The sequence below is a fragment of the Spermophilus citellus genome (assembly GCF_964194105.1).
Source record: "Spermophilus citellus genome assembly, chromosome: 18".
NCBI classification, from domain to species: domain Eukaryota; kingdom Metazoa; phylum Chordata; class Mammalia; order Rodentia; family Sciuridae; genus Spermophilus; species Spermophilus citellus.
In genome coordinates this window covers 40,115,340-40,141,375 of record NC_138200.1, presented here as the reverse complement: position 1 = coordinate 40,141,375, position 26,036 = coordinate 40,115,340, and the positions used below count along the sequence as shown (strand labels likewise).

General features: G+C 35.3%; 1 protein-coding gene across 1 annotated transcript in view; it reads left to right on the top strand.

Annotated features, from left to right (window-relative positions):
* RPGRIP1L (RPGRIP1 like) overlaps positions 1 to 26,036 on the top strand; it is a 101,508-nt gene that overhangs the window by 61,320 nt on the left and 14,152 nt on the right. Inside the window, exons 22-24 of the mRNA XM_081275883.1 lie at positions 613 to 778; positions 3,011 to 3,084; positions 21,044 to 21,227. Coding sequence (XP_081132009.1) covers positions 613 to 778; positions 3,011 to 3,084; positions 21,044 to 21,227 — 424 coding nt within the window. The remainder of the gene's footprint in view (positions 1 to 612; positions 779 to 3,010; positions 3,085 to 21,043; positions 21,228 to 26,036) is intronic.

Sequence of the window (26,036 nt, the reverse complement as noted above, 5' to 3'; positions counted from 1 at the left end):
ACTGGTAGTGGCAGACAACAAATAGATATGTGAATTCAAGTCTTAATAATTTTTTAGATTATTTTTAAATTAATTTTTAAAAATCAAAACTAACTATCCATTTTGAGATAAATGCATTTTAGTATATATTAAGGTTTTCATTTATATGCATATTTTTATTTCATTTTTCATTTTATATGTAATTTTTCATTTTCTAATGAGTGTTTCACATATATATTGCATATCTGTATATTTCTCAAATTTACATGCTTTATCATTCAGATGCTTCAGCAAGCATACTATAAGGGTTGGAGTTGTAGCTCAGTGGTAGAGCTTAGCATGTGCGAGGCCCTGGGTTTGATCCTCAGCACCACATAAAAATAAATAAATAAAATAAAGGTAATGTGTCCAACTACAACTCAAAAATACATGTTAAGGGCTGGGGCTGTAGCTCAGTGGCAAAGCGCTTGCCTAGCATGCATGAGGTACTGGGTTTGATCCTCAGCAACACATAAAAATTAACAAATAAAGGCATTTTGTCCATCTACAACTATAATTTTTTATGTTAAAAAGAAGAATACTATAAAATGTGGTCTAAGCAATAATAAATATAGGAGTGTGCTTTTCTTTCAGCAGGTTTCTCAAGAAGGCAGTATAGCTAAGGTAAAAGAGAATACTGAGAAAATCCAGCAAGAAAAAGATGATGATGTATCTTTACTCTCTGAGGGTCAACTTGCAGAACAAAGCTTGGCTTCTTCTGAGGATGAAACAGAAATAACAGAAGAATTGGAACCAGAAGGTGACTTTCTTTTCTAAAATCCCATTATTTGCTTTACTCTTTATTTTGTTTCATCTGTTAGCATATGCATCATAAAACATCATCTAATAGCAAGATCTACCTCATCATATCTATTTCTTGACAGAAACTATGGGTTATAGTTCATTAGTCTGCTTAGCTATTGTTAGGTATAATTTTGTATCTCTTCTAAGTCAGCGTGGATCTCCATAATAGAATAGAAATGTCATTACTGACCTGTTTATGTTTTAAACAGTTTCATATTCTCTTTGGGGGTCAGTATTATCAGTTGGATTACTCTACAGTCTTGACCTTTTAAAAATCAAAACTAAGAATCCTGACCAGAAATCAACAAATATATGAGAGAATGTTCATCATCTTCAGCAATTAGAGAAATGCAAATCAAAACTACGCTAAGATTTTATTTCACCTCAGTCTGAATGGCAGTTATCAAGAATATAAACAGCAATAAACGTTGGCAAGGATGTGGGGGGGAAGGTACACTCATATGTTGCTGGTGGGAATGCAGATTGGTGCAGCCATTATGGAAAGCAGAATGGTGGAGATTCCTCCTAAAACTTGGAATGGAACCACCATTGACCCATCTATCCCACTTATTGGTTTATACCCAAAGGACTTCAGATCAGCATATTATAGTGATGGAGCCACATCAGTGTTTATAGTAGCCCAATTCACAATAGCTAAACTATGGATCCAACCTAGGTGCCTTTCAACAGATGAATGGATTTAAAAAATTATGCACACGCACACACACACACACACACACATATATATGGTGGAATATTACTCAGCCTTAAAGAAGAATGAAATTATGGCATTTGCTGGTAAGTGGATAGAGTTAGAGAATATCATGCTAAGAAAAATAAGCCAATCCCAAAAAAGCAAAGGCCAAATATTTTCTCTAATATGCAGATGCTAATTCACAACTGGAGGGGGGCCACTAGGGAAGAATAGAGTTACTTTAGATTAGGTAGAGAGGGATGAAGGGAGGGGAGGGGATATGGGGATAGGAAGGATAGTAGACTGAATCAGACATTATTACCCTATGTACATATATAACTATATGATAGGTGGGATTCTATACCATGTATAACCAAAGAATGAGAAATTATACTCCATTATATACGAAGAATCAAAGTACATTCTACTGTCTTGTATAACTAATTAAAACAAATTTTAATTAATTAAAGTATTTAAAAAAGAATCCTGGCCAGAAAAAGACAACTTACTGAATGGTTTCATTTATTTAAAAGCCTAGAAAAGCAAACAGTGATAGAAAGCAGGTTAGTACCAGGCGCAGTGATTAATGCCCATAATCCCAGGCAGCTTGGGAGGCTGAGGCAGGAGCATCGCGAGTTCAAAGCCAGCCTCAGCAACAGCAAGGCACTAAGCAACTCAGTGAGACCCTGTCTCTAAATAAAATACAAAAGAGGGCTGATGAGGCTGGGTTTGTGGCTCAGTGGTAGAGCGCTCACCTTGCACGCGCAGGACCCTGGGTTTGATCCTCAGCACCACATAAAAATAAATAAGTGAAATAAAAGTATCCAACTACAACTAAAAAAAGAAATATGGCTAGGAATGTGGCTATGTGGCCGAGTGCCCCTGAGTTCAATCCCCATTACCTCCCCCAACAAAAAAGGAAAGCAGGTTAGTGGGCTGAAGAAGAATTAACCAGAACATGGAGCAGCAGAGAAGAGATTACAGAGGGGTCTGAGGAAACTTTTGGGATTATTGGATATGTTCACTTTCTTAACTGTGGTGATGGTGTCACAGAATTAAACATATCCCATTTCAGGTTTTTCTTTTTAAATGTGTATAGTTTATTATATGTCACTTTTACCTTAGTAAGCAGTCGAAGTTTTAAAACTCTTAAACAGCAAGGATAACATTGGTTTTTACACAATATTACTGGTTAGATTATTAGAAAACATCTGTTATGCTTCTATCTAAATTTTGTTTACTTTTATACTACAACAAACTACATATTAATTTTTATTTCCTTTGTATTTTACCAAAATTTACCTTGGAATTTCTGTTCATTCTTTTTTCTAAAATGTAATATATGTGTAAACATATTTGCTGCTAAAAAGGATCTAGAAATAATTGTCATATTGTTCTTTTAAGTTTATCATGTGTGCTTGTTTCTATTTCACAAGGTATAAATAAAAATGGTTTAACTTGGGTAAACATATGTACCTTTTTATTTTTTAACAGATGAAGAGGATAGATCAGATTCTGACAGTGATGATTGTATTATTCCAAGTCCTATCTCCAATAATATCAAACAGGTTAGTAGCTTGATGCCAACTAGAAATGTTCTGAAATAAGGCTGCCTTTGTTCATAGTATATCCTTCTTCATAATGAAGATCCTTTATTGTTGTTGTTATTATTGTTGTTGTTGTTGTTCAGGTACTGGGGATTGAACCCAGGGGTACTTAATCATCAAGCCACAATCACCAACCTTTTTTTATTTTTTTATTTGAGATAGGGCCTTGCTGAGGCTGGCTTTGAAATTGGCAATCCTCCTGCCTCAGCCTTCCAAGTTGCTGGGATTACAGGTGTATGCCAGTTCACCTGGCATAAATTAAAATCTTACAGAAAAATATTTCTGGAAAATTATTAATATATCATCATAATCTTAATAAGTTATCATATAGTACAAATCAGTTTTATTTATGATTTCATTATATGATGGACTACAACATGAAAGCATTTTTTTTTTACCAAGACACCAATAAGCTTAGACAGTTACTTGCTAAAACCAGCTAACCTCCTTGACTCCTTTTCAGGAATATTATATAAAGATATATTCACTCGGCTCTGAACTTCTGAGAATTCAAATTGTCAGATTGCATTTGAAATTATAACAGGTTGCTTATATGAATTCATAGACTATGCATGTCTAAAGATGTCCCCTGATAAACTGTTAAAATTATTTCATTTCTGACACAAAAATTAAACCATCTCAGAATGTAATTAATTTGGGGCTGGAATTGTTTGTTTTATGGCACATTGCAGAAAAGGAATGTGTAAATTAAAACTTTCTCTCAAAAGAGAATAGTATTTTAAATATATGTAGGAAGTGTATTGTCTACCGGAGTAATTTTTACTGTAGGAGGGAAGTTTTTATAAAGTAAATGTGAGTGAAGTAAAAAGCCCTAGCATTTTCTGTTCATTTACATTAATTTTCCTAAAATGATTAATTTCACTCCTTTTTTTAGAATTTCTACTTTATTGGTAAGAATTATAATATTTCTTTTAACATTTCTTTCACACAGTCTTAACTTAATATCTCTGCAAATCAAAACCATTGATAAGAACATGTTGTCACAGATGCGTCCATGAAAGAAATGTACATTGTTTGTGTACTTGAGAAGTACACAGCATTTCATCTGTCCAAAATTTGACTATTGTTATTATCATTATTATTTATGATAATATCAACTAAGAGAAACTTGACATATGCAATCTTCATCATTTAAAACTGATAGATTAAGGAAGGAATTTTACATATGGTTGCCTGAAGACTTTTATCTGTATAGCACTCAGTCCAATTAAGTTTAATGTTTTTGCTTAATCACATCATAAATTTTTAAATAATTTTATAAAACCAATGAATGAAAATTCTCTATGCTCTCATTAGAACAATTTGATGATAGTGTCAGTGGGAAAATGAGTCCCTTGTACAGGATTTAGCCATAAAGAGAACCCATACGAGATTATATATTGGCAGATAGGTAGGTAGGTAAGTAGACAGGTAGATATTGAAGGAGATTTATTGAAAGAATTGGCTCCTTTGATCATGGAGACTAAGAAGTGCCAGATCTGTATTCAGTAAGCCGGTGACTCAGGAGAATTAATATAGTTCCAGGTTGAGTCCAAAGGTCTCTGAAAGCCATCAGGAACCAAAAAGAACCAGTGTTTCAGTCCAAGTCTGAAGACAGGAAAAGACCCTTGTCCCACTCAAGCAGTCATTGCAGGAGGAGTTCCCGCTTAGTCTTTTTATTCTGTTCAGGTCCAACTGATTGGAGGACACCTCCCCAGATTAGGGAGGATAGTATGTTTTACTCAGTCTACCAATTCAAACCTTAATCTCATCTAGAAAACCCTCCCTAACACCTAGAATACTGTTGGACCCCATGGCCCAATCAGGTTGTCAAATAAAATTAACCACTACACCATTTTACTAGAACCCTCCATTCACCATAGGCCTGCACGTTTGACTCAATCATTGCCTTCTCCTGTATCAATAGTTCTGTGAGTTTGTGCAACTTCATCAGGTTTTTTATGATTTAACCTCCATGATTTAGCCTTTTGAACATAAAAATATGAGAAATGAGGTACTATGTCAGTCCTGCGGTCTATGGAGACTCGTACCCAAGGACATGTTATCTTGTCAATTTACAAATGGCAGTCAGACCTTTTGTTATAATTGAGTGATTCCCATGAACTTACTGCCTGCAGTTTGTGATTGCTCCTTCCCACAATAAGTAAACAGTGTTCCGTTCCTGCTTTCAGGGAGCGTCTATACTTATTGGGAAGAAGTGCTCATGAAAAGCCAAGTGGTAATTCAACAGCTAAAAAACAGTGTCAGGAGACAGTATCAATGATTCATGTCATAGTCATATACTTGAGCTAAAGAATGCACAGTTAACTTCCAGCCCATCCTTCTTATTTGCCAAATGAGTAAACTGAAATCTTGATAGAAAAAGTGACTTGCTCACAATCATTCCACTAATAAAGAATGTTTGTAGGGGGAGAACTCAGAGTGGTTTTTTTTAATAGATGTCATGAAGGATATGCCCATGAGCTGGCCCACTGGCCTCCTTCCCTTTCTTGGGGGCTGCATGTCTTCTTTTAATTGTTTTAGATTGCATTTCTCTGCCTCACTTACTTGTTACCCAAAGATAGTCACAAGATAAATGTGCACGCCATTTAGCCCCACCTGGCTTCTGCATTGGCCCCCCTTTTCCGAAGTGTACTGTTCATCCAGTCACACAGTAAGAAAGAGTACCCCGCTATAACTGTGACATCTGAACGTGGGGAGAAAATCGGGTGCACTTCTAATACAGGGAAGGATGCACAGTGTGTTTCGCAAGTCAAGAACGTGCTAATAGAGCAGCCCTCTTGTGGAAAGGGACAAGGAAAGGAGGCCTCCATTACAACGCAGCAGGCCAAACATTTTGGATTTTACTTTATAGTAAATACTAGGGCACAGTATTTAATTTTCTAAACACTTTATTCATCATGTAAAATTAACTTTAAATATATGGGAAATTTTTGTCTAAATTATACCATCTTAGATTATTAGTGATGCTTAGCTGAAGGCAATTTTTCCCCCAAGGGACATTTGGCAGTATCTGGAGACATTTTTGTTTTTCACACTGGGAGAAACTGCTACTGGCATCCCAAGGTCAGAAGTCAAGGTTGCTGCTAAGCATGCATCGATGTTCAGGACCCACAACAAAGAATCATCTGTCCCAAAGTATCAGTGGTACATAGACTGAGAATTCCTGCCCTAGACCTACAATAGAACCATGTATGTGTTGGCAGTGTTGCTAGCCCCTCAGTGAAGTTGTACATTGCTCTTAACTAAGGAAGAACAAAGAACTATGATTCAATAAAGACTTTTTAGCAAACGAAAAACTTCCTCTAAAATAGTCAAGCAATCCTGGGTTAGGACTGCTCTTTCTGCTTCCAAGATGGTGCCTTATTGCAAGAGAACTCTCTTCAATTTCTGCTCTTTTATGAGGGTGCTAATCCCACTTAGGCTCATGGAGCTCTCTTGACTTAATCACCTCCTGAAGGCAATTAATATTTTTCCTTTGTAGTAAACTAATGTTTTCTTTTTTCTTGTTAATTCAGGAAAAGTAATTTGTGTTACTTTGCTATAGCCTAATACAGTCTTTACTTCCTGTCCAAAATCGGACTTCCTCTAATGGTTTTAGATGCTATCTCAAAATTGTGAACATCATTTAAAGCAAGCAATTCTTCATGCCTCAGTAACCATTAATCATGTCTTCTGTACTTTTAAAAATTCTGTTTTCAATTGAACATACAGACCAGTCTTACATTAGCAGGTGAAATTTAGTGTTGTTAAATTACCAAATAGAATAAAAAGGTATAATCTGTAAGTACGGAAACAAAACTAAAGAAATCATTATAAAAGTGCATGCTATGGCTTAACTGATAATGTCTCCTTCAAAGTTCATGTTGAAATTTTATCCCCAGTGCCACAGTATTAAGACCTGCAGGAAGTCATTCAGTCATGAGGGCTCCATGACCACAAATGGGATTAGCACCCTTGTGAAAGGGCATGAAATTAAAGAGAGAGTCTCTTGCAATAAGGCACCATTTTGCAAACAGAAAGAGCAGTCCTCACCAGACACCATACCAACCATGGTGTTGGTCTTGAACTCCTCAACCTTCATGACTGTGGGAAATAAATTTTATTATTTATAAATTACCCAGTCTGTATATTTTGTGAAAAATGGACTCAGATAGCCAAATACAGCATTTTTGTAGATAACAACAATTTTTCTGTGTGCTACTTCAGCAAACCGTTTAATACAAAAAAAAAAAGGAACCTTCCGTTAAATATTGAAAAAGTGGTAAAAAGGACAACTGTATATCCTTTACCCATATTCACATTTTATGAACATTTTGCTACATTTTTATCATTTCTATTCTCTCATATATGAGTATATACTTGTATTTTTTTGTGTGTATGTATGTGTGTGGTTCTGGGGATTAAACCCAGGGACTTGTGCATACAAGGCAAGCACTCTACCAACTAAGCTATATCCTCAGCCCTTATATTTTTATTTTTAAACACATTCTTATGTACATAATTGTTATGAACCATTTGATAATTGCAAAAATCATGCTCCTTTATCTCTAAATACTACAGACAATAATAAAGATTGTTATATAATTCTGCAGATATAGGGTGGGAAGAGCTCTATTTCTCCTGCTAAACCCTCAGAACAATATGCTAACAACATTTCTGTGACTAGCTGTTTGTGGGGTCTTCCTCCATACACCAAGGAGATCACCATCTGAGTGACTTTAATTCTGACACCATCTACCTAGAGGAGGAAACTTCAGATCCTACAGGCTAAGACTCAGCCCCACAAGACTGCCCCCGACTTCTGATACCAGTCTCACCTCCACCTTGTTTGGCCTATGCTTCTGACCAAATGGCCATAAATCAGGATTCCCACAACTCTCTTCTTATTTTCAATTAATTTGCTAGAATGGCTCACAGAACTCAAGGAAACCCTAATCTCTTTACTGGCTTATTCTAAAGCATATTACAAAGGACATAGATGAAGAGAGACATAGTGCAATGTATGTGAGAAGGAACCAGAGCTTCCATGCCCTCTGGCTGTGCACCCTCCAGGAACCTCCCCCTACCTCAGAGCTCTCCAGTCCCATTCTTTTTGGGTTTCATGGAGGCTTCATGGTATAGGTATTATGATCATATCATTGGCCATTGATGACCAACTTAGCCTTCAGCCCCTCTCCCCTGTCTTCAAGTTAGGAGGTAGGGCTAAGAGTCTTCCGGTGACCAGTTCCCAGGCACCAGTCATCTTATTAGTATGCAAAAGACACTCTAATCACTCCAGAGGTTCCAAGGACTTTTTTTAAATATTTTTTTTTAGTTGTCAATGGACCTTTATTTTATTTATTTATATTCAGTGCTAAGAATCAAACCCAGTGCTCACACATGCTAGACAAGCACTCAACCACTGAGCTACAACCCCAGCCCTCCAAGGATTTTAAGTATCACATGTCAGGATGCTGGACAAAGACGAAATATTTATTTCACAATAAAACACTAATCTATAGTTCTCATTAACATTTGCCAGTTGTCCCTATAGTATCATTTATAGCATTTTATTAATGTGGTCCAAGATCCAATCTAAAGTACATATTGCACTTTCTTTTTATGTCTCTTTGGCCTGCATTAATCTGTAATGGTTCCTCAGCATTTGTTTTGGTCTTTTATAACCCTAACTTTTTTTTTTTTTAAGACTGCAGTCCATTTATATTGTAAAATATCCTTCAATTTGATTTTGTCTAGTATTTCCTCAAGATCAGATTCTGGTTATACATTTTGTTGGGAATTCTGAAAAAACAGTGCTGTGTCCTTTATAGTGCATCAGATCAGGGGTAACCAGGTGTCATTTTGTTCAGTTATTGATGTCATTAACTTTAGTTGAAGTATTGTACTGCACATCCTTTTTTAAGCTTAAAAATACTTGTGGTTTATTAGTGTTTTTGTTGTTTCTTCTTTAGGAACTATGTCAGACAGAAAGCTCAGGACAGTGATGCATAGCCATCATGAGAAGAAAGGCATGTTAGAAACCTTTCTATTAGTGTAACAAAATACCTAAAATAAACAGCTTATAGAGAGAAAGGTTTTTTGGCTCACAGTCCCTCGTGAGTTGGCCACATTGCTTTGGGACGTGTGACAAGGCAACATGTCATGGCAGCAGTGCAGGGCAAAGGAAGTCTGTTCAACTGATTGCCAGAGATGAAAGAAGAGGGGCCAGGATCCCAGTATTCTCCTCAAAGCAGTTCATCATTTATTAGCAGCTACTGTGTATTAGGCAGACATAAACGAAGCAGCCCCTTCCCTAAAGGAACTCACAGTCTGTGGAGGACAAAGTTATAGTCAACCTTCCAGATCCACAGATTCTGCTCATCTATGGATTCAACCAACCTCAAATCAAAGTATTGGGGGGGGGTGTATCTGTACTGAAGATTTACAAGTTTTTTCTCATCAGTATTCCTTAAATACACTAATAATATTTACATAGCATTTACATTGTGTTAAGTATTATAAGAAATCTAGAGGTTATTCAAAGAATTTGGGAAGACATGTTGTAGGTTATGTGCTAACAGATATACCAAATGCTACACCATTTTTTATTAGGGACTTGAGCATCTGAGGAGGGGGTGATCCTAAAACCAATATCCCAAGGATACAGAGGGGCAACTGCATAAAGCCTGGTGATCAGTGCTGGAATGGAGTGGAGGGGTGCCTAAATCAGCCTCAGGGGCCTTGATCAAGAATGACTTTCTAGCCAAGTGTTGAAGATGATTAGGAGTTAAGCAGAACTGGGAAAGGATCTATATAGGCCAAAGAAATACAAAGAATGAGAGAACCTGGAACATGGCTTCTGCTGCTATTCGAGTGGCTTTAGGATGAGCTGAGTCTATTATGGCATATATGAGGAGCCCCCAGAAGAATAGGCTGAAAAGGCGGGCACAATCCAGGGCATTGGGGCCTCTGAATTGGCTTTTGGTTATTGTTATTTGAGATGGGGTCTCACTGTGTTGCCAAGGCTGGCCTCAAACTCCTGAACTCAAGCGGCCTCCTACCTCAGCTTCCCAAGTAGCTGGAACTATACAGGTGTGCACCACTGTGCCTCTCTTCCTCTGAGTAATTTTAAGGAATAGGGAAAAAAGAGCACTCATTCATTAAAAACATATTTAATGAGCATATGCTGTGTTGCAAGCCTTGTTCTAAGGACTGGGAATACAGCAGTGAATAAGAGAAATAGGCTTTTGTTCTTATGGAATTTGTGCTCTCAAAATGCATTTTAAAAGATACTGTTAATTAATGTAAATAGACTTGAGAATAAACTAGTTTAAAAGTAATAAAGTAACCCTGATCTATAGTTACAGTCTTTTTGAAATTTTCTCTATTCTATAATGTTCCAGAATTAAAACTAGAAGTAGTGTCCTAGATAAATATCATTTATGCCAATTACACTATGAATTTGAGTTATCTCATACACTGTGTAAGCAATTCAAGATCATTCAGTTTTCTTTTCTTCATGTTACACAATTTGACAGCTCATAGTTATTATCTTACAAATTTTGATCCTTAAAAGGAATCTAACAGATTTCCCAGGACTTCCACACATTGCTTGGTTCTTTCTCTTTTCTTCATGTCTGTGATCTATAATTAATCATAGATTACTTCATTTTGTTTCATTTCATTTACAACATTTATGAGCTTCACTTTGTCAGTATGAAATGCTTGTCCCCTCCTTTCCTTTCCAAAGTGGTATAATTAGTGTTAGCATCTTTTTTAACAGGCTACATAAAGTTTAGTGGCTGGATTAAATCAAGTCATTAACATAATGTGCTACCCAATTTGCCCCTATCTCTTTTCGTTTCCCGGACATCAAAGTGCCACAGAGCGCAAGTGTAATTGGGCCTTGCTAGCCTGTCAGATTCCGTCAGCCTGATGACTGCTGCTTTTACTAAAAAGCTTCTAGGCATGATAATTAATGGGGGTGGGAGGGCAGAAGTCTGAGAAATGTAAAACTTTGGACATTTCTCTATGAATATTTTATTAATTTGAATAATCAGAAGTTAACAGTATCAATTTGATGTATAATACATTGATTAAAAGCCTTGTTTCAGGTCTCCAAAATAGACATCAAAACTGGGAATTTGCATTTGCCATGGCATTAAAAAAATTAACAAGCCTTCCTTTGCATTATTTCAAATTTCATAATTTAAATAATGCACTCATGTTTCACAACAAAATGTATTGCCATCAACTCACAGATTTCTTAAAATGTGCCCACAGGTGAGAATGGGAAATCACAGGCTGAAAAAGCAATGGACTCTTCTGTGCAGCACATATTTACATCCCTCTCTTTCTCTGTTACTGCTAATAGCAGTTTTGTAAAAGCTGCCATATTCAATTGCACTAAATTACAGTTGCACCCAGAAACCAGATTCTCTGAACAATAAGGTGGCTTTCCCAGGTGATTGCAGTAATGGTGTTCAGCAAATATATTGTAAAACTTTGAAAGTCAAAATGCAAGAAGCAATTCATGTATGAAAAATAATTAAATCTCTTTGGAATAAAAAAAATGATATCCTATCAATGGATGATAAATCTCTCCCAGTGTTTTATATGTGGAAACTCAAGCTAGATAGAATGTATGTTTTAAAATATATTTTATGTAGAAACAGAAATGTTGAATGAGTCTACTGATAGTAATTTCTTTTTAAATTATTTTTTATTTTGTAACTTTTTTTTACAAAAAAATGCTTCTTCATTCTGTAGAAGCATTCTCTTCTTTTAACATACACACAATGTTCCATTTAAAGAGTATTCCACATTTATTTAAATAAGCCCCTTTTGATGGACTCTTAGGTTTCTACCAATTTTTGCTAATGCAGACACTTCTGGTTAAAATGAACATTTTGATGCATAACAACGTGTGAAAATTCCCATTTCCTTCTGACATACTCTTTGCTCTTTGTGCCTCACTGGTGATTTCATTAAAAAAAAAAAAAAAACAGAGGTCTATTTACAGATTACATGCATTTCATATGCACATACAGATGTAACAATTATAAGCAAAAAAAATGTCTAAAAAGATACATACCATTGTTAACAGTGAGTATAAGACAGGAGTCAGCAAACAATGCTCATGTGCCAAATCCAGCATGTTTTTGTAAATAAATTTGTACTGGAACTCAGCCACCCTCATTCATTTAAAATTGTTTATGGCTGCTTTTACTCTATAAGGATAAAGTTGAGTATCTGCAACAGAGACTCTGTAACCTACAATGCCAGAAATATTTGCTGTCTTTCCCTTTACAGGAAAAAAAAAATTGCCAACTGCCAAATTAGGAGATGGGATGTGTTAAATAAAATTTTGTAGGAGGCAGCAGATTGGACTAGGCACTTGCAGTAGGCTCAACAGACCAAACCAATATAGAGTTTAATCATAGTAACTGAGCTTTGGTTAGTTTCACAAGGCCTTGTAGCCAATTAACTAATTAAACTATAAGCAATTAACTGGTCAAACTAATCAACTGACTAGCTGACTAGACTATAGACAGGTTGTTTTCTATGTGTCATCATTGGTTTTCTATAAGTACTACTGATCACATTGCTGACTAGAGTTCTTAGGACCTGTTCTGGTTCTGAGAGCTGCACATTTCATGCATAAGTTTTACTTCACTCATTTAAACTCTCCTAGATTTCACATCTAAAAAATTTTTCTTTTAACAGATGAAAGAAAGCATTCATATTTTACTTTTTATAATTGATATTACTGGCTTATTTTTAATGATGAGTATAGGTTGCCTCTAAAAAGGAAATAATTTGTTAGCTATCCTGCAGAATGATGTTACCTAAAGGAGAATTTAATTTGAACACCATAGAAGTTTTTCTGTAAATACCTTTAAAGTAGGGTGAATCCTTTTTTTAGTTTAGGGCAATATTTCTCAAAGTGTGATTCCCTAAACCAGCATTCTTGACATCACCTGAGAATTTGGGAGAGATGCAAATTCTTGGGCCCTACCCCAAACCTGATAAATCTGAAGTTCGAAGGGTAGGGCCTAGAAGTCTGTGTTGAATCAGATGATCCTGGGGTATGCTAAAGTGTGAGAACCACAGTGTTAGGGAAGAGGATTACTTCTCACCCTTGGCAGCACATTGGAATCATCTCAGGAGCATCTTTAAATGCCAGGGCCCAGGCTTCACTCAGATCAGTTAAACAAGAATTTTATTTATAGCTCCCCTCATGACTAATGTGCAGCCCAAATTGAGAGTCACAGTACTACATCTGTTCTTGACAGTGGCAAAAGTGGAATAGCCTATAATAGCCTATCAAAATCACCTGAAATTGAAGGTGACTTTTTTTTAATTCTCTTTCCTTCACCTTACTGCCATAGTAAAGCACAAAAACTGATGGAATCATGTCATATGCTTAAGGTGTATTAGGACAGGAGAAATATTCCAAACCACTCACAGGGCAGAGCCATAATGGCTATACTTAGGCTCCCTCCCCAAAGATTCCAGCAGGCTCTGTTTATAGTATGTAGCCAAGGTCATGAACACCCTGATTCAGCATATGTACTTGTGAGCATGCACCCCCTTTTGTAACCTGTTGGCAATGTGCCTTCTTTGTCTGGCCTGCATATAAAAAAGGCCTATGGAAATAGCTCAGGGGAACAAAATGGAACTGGCTGGGACAAAATGGAGCTGGAGCTGGAGCTGGAGGCTGCTGCCACCTCTGAATAAAGAATGTCTACTATCCCAGCTGCACCTCACATCTTCCCTCACCTGCCAGGATTCCAAATCTGTTTCCCAGGGTCTGAGCGTCCACCCAACCCCCCTATTTTAGAACATGTGATAACAAGCTTCTATAATTTGCTGATCTTTATAGACTCAGTATTTACACAGTATATAAGGGACACTGTTCTAAAAGTAAACACAATTCTATTCTATTCTAAAAGTAAACACTCAATTCCAGTACCACTTGATCCCCATCACTGAAGTTTTTAACATTTATATTATATGCTCAATGTAGTGCATTTTAACAGAACATATTAGAAAAGATAGACTACCCACTGATGAAAACTGGGTTTGCTTTCTTTTGTTAAAAAATATTACACTCATAGAATGAGTTTCTAGGGACATCACCTGTGTATTATAATTTCTCTCAAAGAGCTATTGTTGCCGGGCATGGTGATGCAAGCCAGCAGCTTGGGAGGCTGAGGCATGAGGATCGAGCCTCAGCAACTTAGCAAGGCCCTAAGCAACTCAGTGAGACCCTGTCTCTAAATAAAATACAAAAAGGGTTGGGAATATGGCTCCCTGGTTAAGCACCCCTGAATTCAATCCCTGGTACTAAAAACAAAAAATTCTCAAAGGGCTATTATCACTTTACAAAAACAAAAACTTTTCAAACAAAATTTATGTGAAGCATGGATATGATTCTTAATAAGTGGATGCTTTGAAGTCTAGTATGAAGTCAGGGCACTTAAAAGAGACTCAGATAACTCTGCCCAGGCTCAGCTGGAAAAAGGGAAGTTGTAAGAATCATGACTAATCACTAAGCATTACTGCCCTACTTATGTACACCTCTGCCAATATACTGGTGAGTTTGATTGTCAGGATCGACTGTTTTGAACTGGTATAGAACTCACCTCAATTAAAATTTAAACTCTTCAAGGGCATAAACATAGATAATCACCTTCTATTTCCATTTTGTCTCTGTTATAAAATATAACAACAAAGTCCTGGGCTGGGGTTGTGGCTCACAGTAGAGCACTCGCCTAGCATGTGCAGGGCCTTGGGTTCGATCCTCAGCACCACATAAAAATAAATAAAATAAAGGTATTGTGTCCAACTACAACTAAATATTAAATATTTTTTTTAAAAAGTACCAAGTTCTACATACTATGGCTCCTGGACGTCGACTCTATTTGTATTTATTTACACAAACACATATATATAACATTTTTATGGTGGTTTAAATATCCCCATATAGATTGGTACCACTATTTGGAAACTAATTTGGTGCCTCTTTAAAGTTGACTTTATCATAATCATTAAAGAAGTATTTCTACACAAGAGAATCATGTATGTATAAACATAAAATGATATACAATGCAACAGTGTTTATAATAGCAAAAAACTATAAACTGCTTAATTGTTCATCACTAAGTAAGTAAAAAGATGTAGATTATAAGCAAGTGGAATTCTGTATAGCAGCTAATATGAATGAATTAGATTTGAATTATAAATATGAATAAATCAAAATACATATTGAGTGAAAAATTACAAAATGATTAATAGAATATAATACTACCAACAAAAGAAATCTAAGAGCAGAAAGTGATATGTTGCTTATGGAGGTACACATAACTTACAGAAAATACAAAATCAGGTTTAGGAATGATGTAGCCAATATCAGGATAGTGGTTACCTCTAGGGAATGAAGGGAAGGAGAAGGGATTTGGCAGTTGGGGGCTTTACCTATATCTGAAATATTTTATTTCTTCAACAACAACAAAAAGGTTTGAATCAGATTTAGCAAAATGGTTAACATCTGTGTAATATGATGAATGCTTAAATATGCCAAATAATATTCTGTACTTTCCTCATGCTTGAAATGTTTCATAATTTTAAAAAATTAAATGCCTGTTCACTGTAGAAACTTAGAATAAAATTAAGCTCACCTGTAATCTCACCATGGTTATTAGATTTAAATCTTACTGACTAAAAGCCAAGCATGGTGATACATGTCTGGAATCCCAGCTACTTGGGTGGCTGAGGATCACAAGTTCATAGGTCAACCGGGGCAACAAAGTGAGACCCCCATCTCAAAAAAAGTACAAAAAAAAAAAAATCTTACTGGCTGAAACAAGTTGCAAAACCTTTGTCATAGGCCATTCTCAGTTACACGATACTGTGTTTAAGTCTTGTCAGGTTGAATTAGTTTTCAGAAACCTAACAATCCAACTTCATTGTGGCTGCTCAGATGGTTGAAACTAAAGGAAGAATTCAGCACAGTACTCTGAAATGAAACATGAAATTTTTAAGCATGCCAATAATAAGCCTAAGTAAACACTATAGAAAAATATGACCTAAAATGTGAATTACCATCAGTCAGGAAGCAATAGTGGAATTGAGCCAAAATCATGAAAGCTATAATTCACTTTTCTCTGTGAGTAATACAGGCTGTCATCACATTTCTATATCATTCAATCACATAATGTGTAGTGTCCATCTATACAGACAACTAAAAATGAGTTGCATGCAGTTCTCATTTTGTCATTTCTATTACTTCTGTTCATCACAATCAAAATTTATAAATGCTCTTTTTACATCCTGTTGTTGACATCTTGTTAACTAGGGAAGCTAATGGGGCAATTGGTGAACAAAACAGAGTATTGAGAAGAAGCATCTTATCTAGTCACAAAGGTCCACACACTCTCACACAGAGAGAGGAAACAGAAGAGGAACAGCCTAAAGCCTCTGCTATCTGGCCAACTTGCTGTAACTGAAAGACATTGATACATTGCAGGGGTATGAGCTGTCATGGTGCTCTAGAAATTCTGAATAGACATTGTAAGTCATCTATCTGAAAAGGCTTCGCTTCAGTCTTTGTCTTTTGAATCAGTGTAATATTTATTACCCCTTCTAATTCTCCTAATTGAACTTTTTCCCATTTTTTGTTGTGAAAAATCTCTAACATACTGAAAAGTATAAATAACATCTCAAGACCTGTGCTTGAGAAAGTTTTGTTCAATTAAAAATCTAGAACAGCACGATTTCTCTACATTTTGCAGTAGTTGACAAGACCCACTTTCCAAAACATAGCAGATATATAATTTTAAATAAGAAAGTTCAAAACACAATTTGAGTCAAATGTATGAAAGATGATATATCATGAGCTATGTAATGCTTTAAATAATCAATAAAAAAAGAAAGCACTAAAACTGCAGCTTCACATATTTCTGTCAATATACATAAGATATTCTGAAGATCTAGAAAATAATCAGCCTCCCTTATTTTACTGAACATTTATTGAGAGTCTACTACATGCTATATGCTGGGGAGGATGTTAAATGCCAGAAGATGAGTAAGATATGGTCCTGCCCCACTGGAGCTCACAGACCATAGAGAGGGGCCAGTATGTAAAGATCCATGCAGTACAATGTGACTTGGAAGTGCAATGAGGGACCAGGGGAGAAAACAACCAACTGTGTGTGGTTCAGGACTTCATATGATTGAATTATGTCTGATGGAAAAGATGATTTCACACAGAATAAACAACAGATGCAAAATTCAAGCAATACCAACAACATAGGTTTGAAGGAATGGCTATATTGTCGGATAATAGGATTTTTAAGCAGAAAAGTGATACCTGATTGATTTTTTAAAGACTTTCTTTTTTCAATTTTTTCATACTTGTAGATGAACAGCATGGCTTTATTTATTCTTTTATGCAGTGCTAAGGATCAGTCCAGTGCCTCACAGGTGGTAGGCAAATGCTCTGCCACTGAGCTGCAACCCCAGCCCCTGATTGATTTTTAAGGAGAAATTTTTACCATAATGAATGGTTGGGGCTGAAGGCGAGGGATTAGAGATAGGAGTGCCTCACCTCTCTGGGAGCGATGAAGTAGATGCAGTTACTTACTAAGTGTGTACTGCAGGCCACACCAGTGACATAATAGCCAGCCTAACAGCCCTTGCCATCACTAAGCTTATAGTCTGATGCGACCATTAGCTTGCTTCCAGTTGTCAACAAATAATCTTCTATTCTAATTCCATCTAGTATCTCCTCCCTAATTGATTACCTCCCATAAGAACCTAACACAGTTTCTCTGGCAAAAGAAACCACATCTTGTTTTCTTTACATCTTCTAGAGCTGGCATTGTCTGAAATATCATAAGATTTCAACAATTCAATGAATTCTTGAGACATTTAGGAAGAGAACAGAAATGGGGGGCCTATAAGATATAGTGGGTATGAAAAAAATAATGGAAATGGCTTCCAATCTTTTGGTCGTAGGTGACAACAAACAAAAAACAATGTAATCAGATGAGGTAGAAATATCAAAGGATGAGTGGGATGAGGGGAGAGGAGAGAATAAATTCATTTCTGAAATGCTAGACTGGAGGTGTCTGTGATCCAGTTGAACTTCTCATTTACAGGGGCATGAAGACAACCCGAATTGTTTCATTGTTGAAAAATAAATTGTTTAATACTATTAACCGGAGTTTATAATGTTTAAAAAATTACTTATTCAGAGCTTGCTCCCCTAAAAATATTCTACTTCAAAGGTATCCCTTTGGGGGCTTTTTGTTTATTTATTTCATTTTGGGGTGTTTTTTTTTCAGTATGGGGGATTGAATCCAGAAGTACTCTACCACTGAGCTATATCCCCAGCCTTTTTTATTTCTTATTTTAAAACAGGGTCTCACTAGTTGCCCAGGCTGACCTCCAATTTGTGATTCTCCTGCCTCAGCCTCCCAAGTAGCTAGGATTACAGACTACATGTACCTCTACACCTGGCTGGATTTATTTAAAATAATTCAGATAGCATCAATTGAACAAAGAAATAATAACTTGAACTTCTGCCAGTAATATTGGTCAGAGAATTTAAAAGTCATATGATAGAAATAACGAGAGTAGGGGAATACCCAACAAAAGATAAAACTAAGCCAGAAAAGAAAATAGCAGTAAGAATTTTTAAAAATATAAAATTTTTATATTTCTTTGAAATATACTGTTTCCTTTTTTATGTTGTGATGGGGATTTTTAGTTTTTCTATTTGTTTTTTATTTTTTGTTTCCTCCCACCAACCCCCCTTGGGCTATGATTCAAATATCTGCTAGAATTATATTTTAAACTTTAAAGAGTTGCGTGTAGTCCTATTTGACAGCCTAAATTAGTTCTTACAATAATGCAAGCTTCCATATGGGATTGTATAGTTAATATATTATTAATAAAATAACCACTTAAATAAATTTGATTCCTCTGCTGTTTTAAAATTCATTTGTCTCTTCATTTGGTTCTGTAATAAAAAACTATAAACTGCTATCTTCACAAAGTAGAAATAATGGTATATCTCTTTTTCCTTTTTATAGCTATTTACCTTTAATTCTCTTGTGCAGAAGCATGAATGTTTTATAAGATTTTATAACAATTCTAAGTTTGTCAGATTCCAAGTTATGTAAAAGACTTAATCATGCATTGTGCTACACTTGGACTAGAATTATAAAATATATGTATGTGCAGTTATTTTCAAAACCACAATACATTTTTAGGAAAAAAATCATTTAAAATATTTTCTTTACCATATAGTCTTCAGCGAGCAGAGAAGGGCTTTTCTGAAGTGAGATTAGACAATAGAGCCAACTTCATTTTTTATGCACGTGAACGAAGAGGGCTTGAGGTTATTAGTTGAAACCGAGTAACCTTTCCTGGCTTTCATCTCTTTCTTTTCAAATTTGAATATGAAAAGCATATTCAAGTCAAAGACCATCACTTTAATGACATTTGGCAGTCATTTGATTTATTAGGTTTTAGAAAAAATTTTCCTTTAAATATTTCATCATACTATGCTAATCCTAGTAATATTGCCAGCTGCAGCCTTGTACCTGTATTAGTGGAGACAGAATGGTGTGGAATTTTCTCTGTCATCCTAGTAAAATTTCCATGAATCTACTGAATAATAAAATAACCTTACTGAAATATTCAGATTTGAGTTTTTAGTTAAAGTGTCTTAGAATACATAATAAAAGAAAATGTCTTTTGAAAGAAGGGGGTAAAATTACTTCATCAAATATTGAGGGGGTTTGACAGCAATGGAAATTATTCTTTATGAGAATATTTTTACAATAAGATACTTATGCTTTTCAATTTGATTAATTATATGCTCTTAAATATCTCTGTAATCAGTATAGTCAATTTGCACACTGATGTACATTTAACAACTAATTTCCAAAAATTGGTTGTATTAATGGGTCTTATTTGGGTTTTTTTCATTGCTATTTGAAGTTATATAATTTATAATGGCATGTCTTTGAATTTACTAAAGAGGAATTTTGACAATACAAAGCCAGATTTTAAATTGTAGAAAACAAATTTCACTGAGGAGTTATTTTGGTGTGAACTAATTTTTAAATTGTTGTCTATTATTTGAAATCATTACTCAAGGAAAAAATTGTAACTCTCATCTAATGTCTGTGACACCAATATCTATTAAATGAGCATTGAAGGAAAAATTAAGCAAATATCATTTTAGTGGTTAATTCTGTGAATGTAAAATAAAAAATAAATTGTTAAGAAAATATGTATTAAATTAGATACAAAAATGTTCTTTTATTTGAAAATATATTACTTATTGAATAAAATATATTGTGGCAGAATATATGAGAATTAGCTGTAGTTTCTGCTGTAGCTAATGTAGATTCATATAGTACATATATTAGCATAATAGTGATAAAGTGTTCAATAGGGTGTTCAATAGGCTTTGATCTCTGAATAATTGAAACTTTCTCAGGTACTGTAGATTAAATAAAAGCAGTGATAAACATGTACTTTATTACATAGTTTGAAACAAAGCCAACTGATACTTGTCATTCTGAAAGCAATAGGAGATGAAGATCTCATAATCGTCACTCCTGATAGACTACTAGTGGGGTATTTATAGCCACAGATGTAAATCAGGAGACTATCGCCATGGCACTGTTAACTTCAAACCCTGGGGCATTAGAATCTCATTCTCTCTCTCTCTGTCGTGAATAATCTGTCATATGTAACATACAGTAGCATACAGTGCATTCCAGAAAAGAAACCATTGGCCTTTATATTTTATTTTAAATTGATAGTGGAAAAGAATAAATAATTTGTTCACTAGATTTTGTTTTCTTGTTGATTTTTGGTTTTGCTCTTTAAACAGCCATCAGAGAAAATTAGGATTGAGATCATAGCTTTAAAGCTTAATGATTCTCCAATAACCACAGATGACACTATCCAAAGGCTATTCATTGAGTGCCGATTCTACAGTCTCCCTGCTGAAGAGACGCCTGTGTCGCTTCCAAAACCCAAGAGCGGGCAGTGGGTCTACTATAACTATAGCAACGGTATGTATGCTTTATTTGTAATACAGACTCTTAGGTTTCTTATGTTGTCTATGAAGGAAATTAAAGAAACAAGCAGGAAGTTTAATTCTCTGCTCTTCCCATAAACTCATGGAATTCTTATCAGGATAGATTTAAGAAAAGCTAAATCTGCAGCATAAGGGTAAGAAAATAAAGTTGAAGTACTACTAAAGAGAAAACCAACAATATTGGAAAATAGTGTGTCTAGCTGTCCCAGGTTTATACTGGGACAATACCAATAGGAAAATACCTCTGAAGTCTGCAGTTGAATGTGATAGAAAAACATGATTTTCCAAAGGAGGAAAGGTACTTGTTTTTTAATCATATCACTCAAATCATTCAGTGTCCTAACTTGTCCACCTTTCTGATCAGTATCATCACAGATGCTTTTATAATACGTGACCTGCCCTTCCCAGTGCCTCATGTTCAGGATGTTAGCTGAGGGGAGCAGGGGTTCCCCCAGTGCTGTTTCCTCAGCGTCCCACACAGCCGTGCGTTGCAGCAGGCAGATTTTCTCTCTAGCACTTCAACTCTCAGCCAGTTGACAGGTCAGTCTACTGGGCCTGCACAGATCAACAGGCACCCTGTAAATTCTTAGATCAATCAACATTAAGGCGTTTTTAAGAATACTACAGATCATCAGTGTACAATTAGAGAAATAAAATCAAACATCATACCAAACCACTGCAACTAAGGAGTCCTAAGTTAAAACGTGTTGTAAAGACATAGTGTTGCTTTATCTTCAGCAAAACAGGTCATCTCGTGCTACTTAAACACTAATACTTTCTCTCACCAGTCTTAGAAATTGCATTCTAAGAAATGTGTGTAATCATGCTGCTGTATCACCCTGTGCTTACCTGGTTTTTTGTTTGTGGTGTGTTTTGTCCAGCATTTTTAGAAATGTGTTCATTGCTTGAGACAGTAATCTTGAGTATCCAAAGATCCGGTCTCGCCCTCCTGCTATCCACAAATCTTACTAATCCTATGAATTTAGGCAAGATATTTAAATTTCGTGATTCCTCATTTTCTTATCTAAAAAAATGAAGTGTTTTCTGAGCTCAAATTCTATAACTCTGTAATAATAGGTGGCTTGAGAAATCACATGGGAAATAAGTACCGTGGTTAGGACCAGAATCTGCTTCCTCCTTCCTTTCATTCCCTGGATACAAAAGAAACATTTCCAAACATCTTTTCTCAGGCTTCCTAGAGATCCTTAATTGCCAAATATCAGAAAAGTAAACCATATCAAAATTATTAGGTAAGGAATACTGTTCAGTTATCTATTTTAAAGGAAGACATCCCAAGAAAAGAGAAAACTTATTTGGCTTTTGTATTATTTTTTGTAAATATCAACAGTAGAATGTTTAGTTGGACTGGTAACAGAGTTGTTTTTTGGAAATTGATTGTACATTGAGAAACTTGGCCACGTAGCAGAACAGATGTTTCCATTTGTATAAAGAATAATGCAAAAGTCCTTCTTTGGATCAAGCCTGTGGTACATGCTCAAAGTGTCCTGAATTGGGAACACTCTCACATGACTACCTAATCTGAGAGTTTTGTTGTTGTTGTTGTTGTTGTTGTTGTTGTTGTTTGGTTGTTTTCAGCTTGTTTCCTTTACTACAAGGTCCCTTACTATCTAATTGATATTTAAAGAGTTTCATATGTTTCTAGTGAATTCACCATTCCTTAGCAAAAAAAACAATGATCTATTAGAAATTAATTCACCAGAGTATTCACTATACTTTTCTTCAGCTTCTATTCTTAATAATGACATTTGACTATGTAGAATTTTTAATATTAATTGGAGAGAATTTTAAAGTTATTTAACTAGGTGAAGGGGGAGAGGAATGTACTCTACTTAGAAGCAAAATAATACTGCTTTATATCCGTTATACCTGAGAAAATGACATCCTAGGTCATCAGCAAGTTTGAGAAACTAGTATTAACCTTGCTGAAGGTTTTATTTTATTTTCCATTTAAGTATGACACAATGAAAATGTTTATTTTAAGTTATTATATGCTCATTGCTGTCATGAAGATTCAAGGGAAATCTCAGATCTTTGGTTGATAAGCAACTATTTCATCTAATATTGTGATGATTTACCCTTCATTTGTTCCTTGGTGTAGAAGGTCAATATAATGTAGCTTTAAGTCTTCTATATATCATTAAATGTTAATGAAAGTAATTTTGTGTCCAAACTGACTTTTTAATTCAAATGGAAAATCGGGAGGACAGTTAGTACATGCTGTGTCCTGTCTGATCATCATACCAACAAAGAGGTTAGCTGAACCTAGCCATGATTCCACCCTAAGAGATGTAGACTAGTGATCCCCAGGATTATTAATAATCAGACTTAGTCTTTATTGAGAAGTATTAATACCAGTTCCACCTACTCAAAACTATATTTTCATATATATATTCTACAACATCACATGGTACCCCATAAAGATATATAACTTTTATCAATTAAAACCCATGTATTAAAAAAATCTCTCACTTCTGCTTGGAGAAATCCTTATATTCTCTATCAATGTCATATGCCAGAAGAAATGCAGATGGTTTAATTATAAAAGGTTGATAATTTTGAATCTTAGATAAGTTTTGCATTAAAGTATTCTCATCCCTGTAATCGTTATCATTGCCAAATTCTTCCTCCCATTAGTAACAAAATCTGATGCTCTACATCCTTTTCATCTTCTGAATTAAATTTTAATTGTTCCAAAAGATAGACTGTTCAATCCTCGGAGACTAAGGGCACGGATCTGTATAAGTCTCATAAAAACTCTGGACGATTTCATTAATCTTTTTTCTTCCCACTGTCAGTTCTCTAGAAGGCTTTATTCAGCCCAGACAGCATTCTTCAGACCTACCATTAATCTTTTCTCCCCCAAACTATTTTCTTGCTTTCTCAGCATTCTCTGAGCAAAATTTTCGAGCCCAATAAAATACAAGTGTTTTGTTCTTACTACCAATGTCTAGCAAGTGATTTCAACTTTAGTTTTTCTAGTTTTGAGTAGGTGGAACTGGTATTAGTACTTCTCAATAAAGACTAAGTCTGATTATTAATAATCCTGGGGATCACTAGTCTACATCTCTTAGGGTGGAATCATGGCTAGGTTCAGCTAACCTCTTTGTTGGTATGATGATCAGACAGGACACAGCATGTACTAACTGTCCTCCCGATTTTCCATTTGAATTAAAAAGTCAGTTTGGACACAAAATTACTTTCATTAACATTTAATAAGATTTAGAAAACTTAAAGCTATATTATATTGACCTTCTACACCAAGGAACAAGTGAAGGGTAAATGTGGTAGTGTATATATCTTTATATAGATATAGATATATACATTGTATAATGTTCAAATCAGAAAAACCTTATGTATCTTCTCCAACATTTATAATTTTCTTGTGGTGAAAACATTCAAAATCCTTTCCTCTAGCTTTTTGGAAATATATAGTATATTATCATTATGTATATTCATTCTACCGTGCAGCAGAACAGCAGAACTTGTTTCTCTTATTTAACTATAATTTAGTACCCACTGATCAACTTTCCACATTCCTAATTCCCTTTGACTGTCTCAAGCCTCTAGTAACCACTATCCTACTCTCAACTTATGTAAAAATTAGCTTTTTTAGATTCTACATGAGTGAAGGCATGCGGAATTTATCTTTTTTGTAACTGGCTTATTCACTTAACTTAATGATTTCCAGTTCCATTCATATTGTCAAAAATGACAAGGGTTTGTCCTTACATTCCATTGCATAGGAGGGTTATGTTCTTAATGATAGACAATTGAAGATCAACTCAAGTATTTAGACTACTGGTTTGTATGCTTTTTGAGACATATGCTTTCATTAAGTTTATATCAAAATCTAGCAAGTTCTAGCCAGGCATAGTGGCACAGGCCTATAGTCCAAGCCAGTCTCAACAAATAGTGAGAACTTCATCAACTTAGCAAGACCCTGTCTTGAAGTAAAATAAAGAAGACTGGGGATGTAGTTCAATGGTAGAACAACCCTGGCTGGGTTCAATCCCCAGTACAGAAAAAAAAAAAAAAAAAGAACTAGTAAGTCCTAAATAAATGTGAAAATGTGATTTTTAATAGAAATGAAAGTTAAGTAGCTTAGCTTTTGGAAAGTTCTTATACTTTTAATAATTACCAGAATCTCCTTTTAAAGGATGTATTTGAAGTCTTAAAATTGTAAAAATTTAGATATTCAGAACAGGAAATGAATTATGGTGAAGCATGGTGCTCATTGGATCACAGGATCATGACCTAATCACAGGTAGCAAAGTGTCCCTGTTTTCCATAGTCTTCAACACAAGCTATTCAGTATTTTCCGATCCCACTTAAAAATTTGTCAAACAAATGTCAGGCTAAACAGTGCTTCTCAATGTGTGGTGCCTGACGAGCAGCAACAGGAGCTAGGCACTTATTAGAATCGTACATTCAGAGGCTCTATCTCAGGCCTGTTGAAACAGGAACTCTAAGGACACAGTTCAGTAACTAACTGCACTTCAACAAGACCTCCAAGGAATTGTGATGCACACTAAAGGTTTGGGCTAAATTAAGAAGCTAGTGTATGCTTGTACAAGCAGAAGTGCCTTACTTCTACTTTGGTAGACTTTTGGAGAAATAAGCTTACTGTCAAAAAACTAGAATTTTTTTTCAAAAAGAAATTTTTTAAGAAGTTTTCAGTCAAAAGATTGTATCTAACTATCTAGATTAAGTGTTTAAAATATCTCACTTTTATGAAAGAGTGAAAGGAAAAGAAAATGAGGTC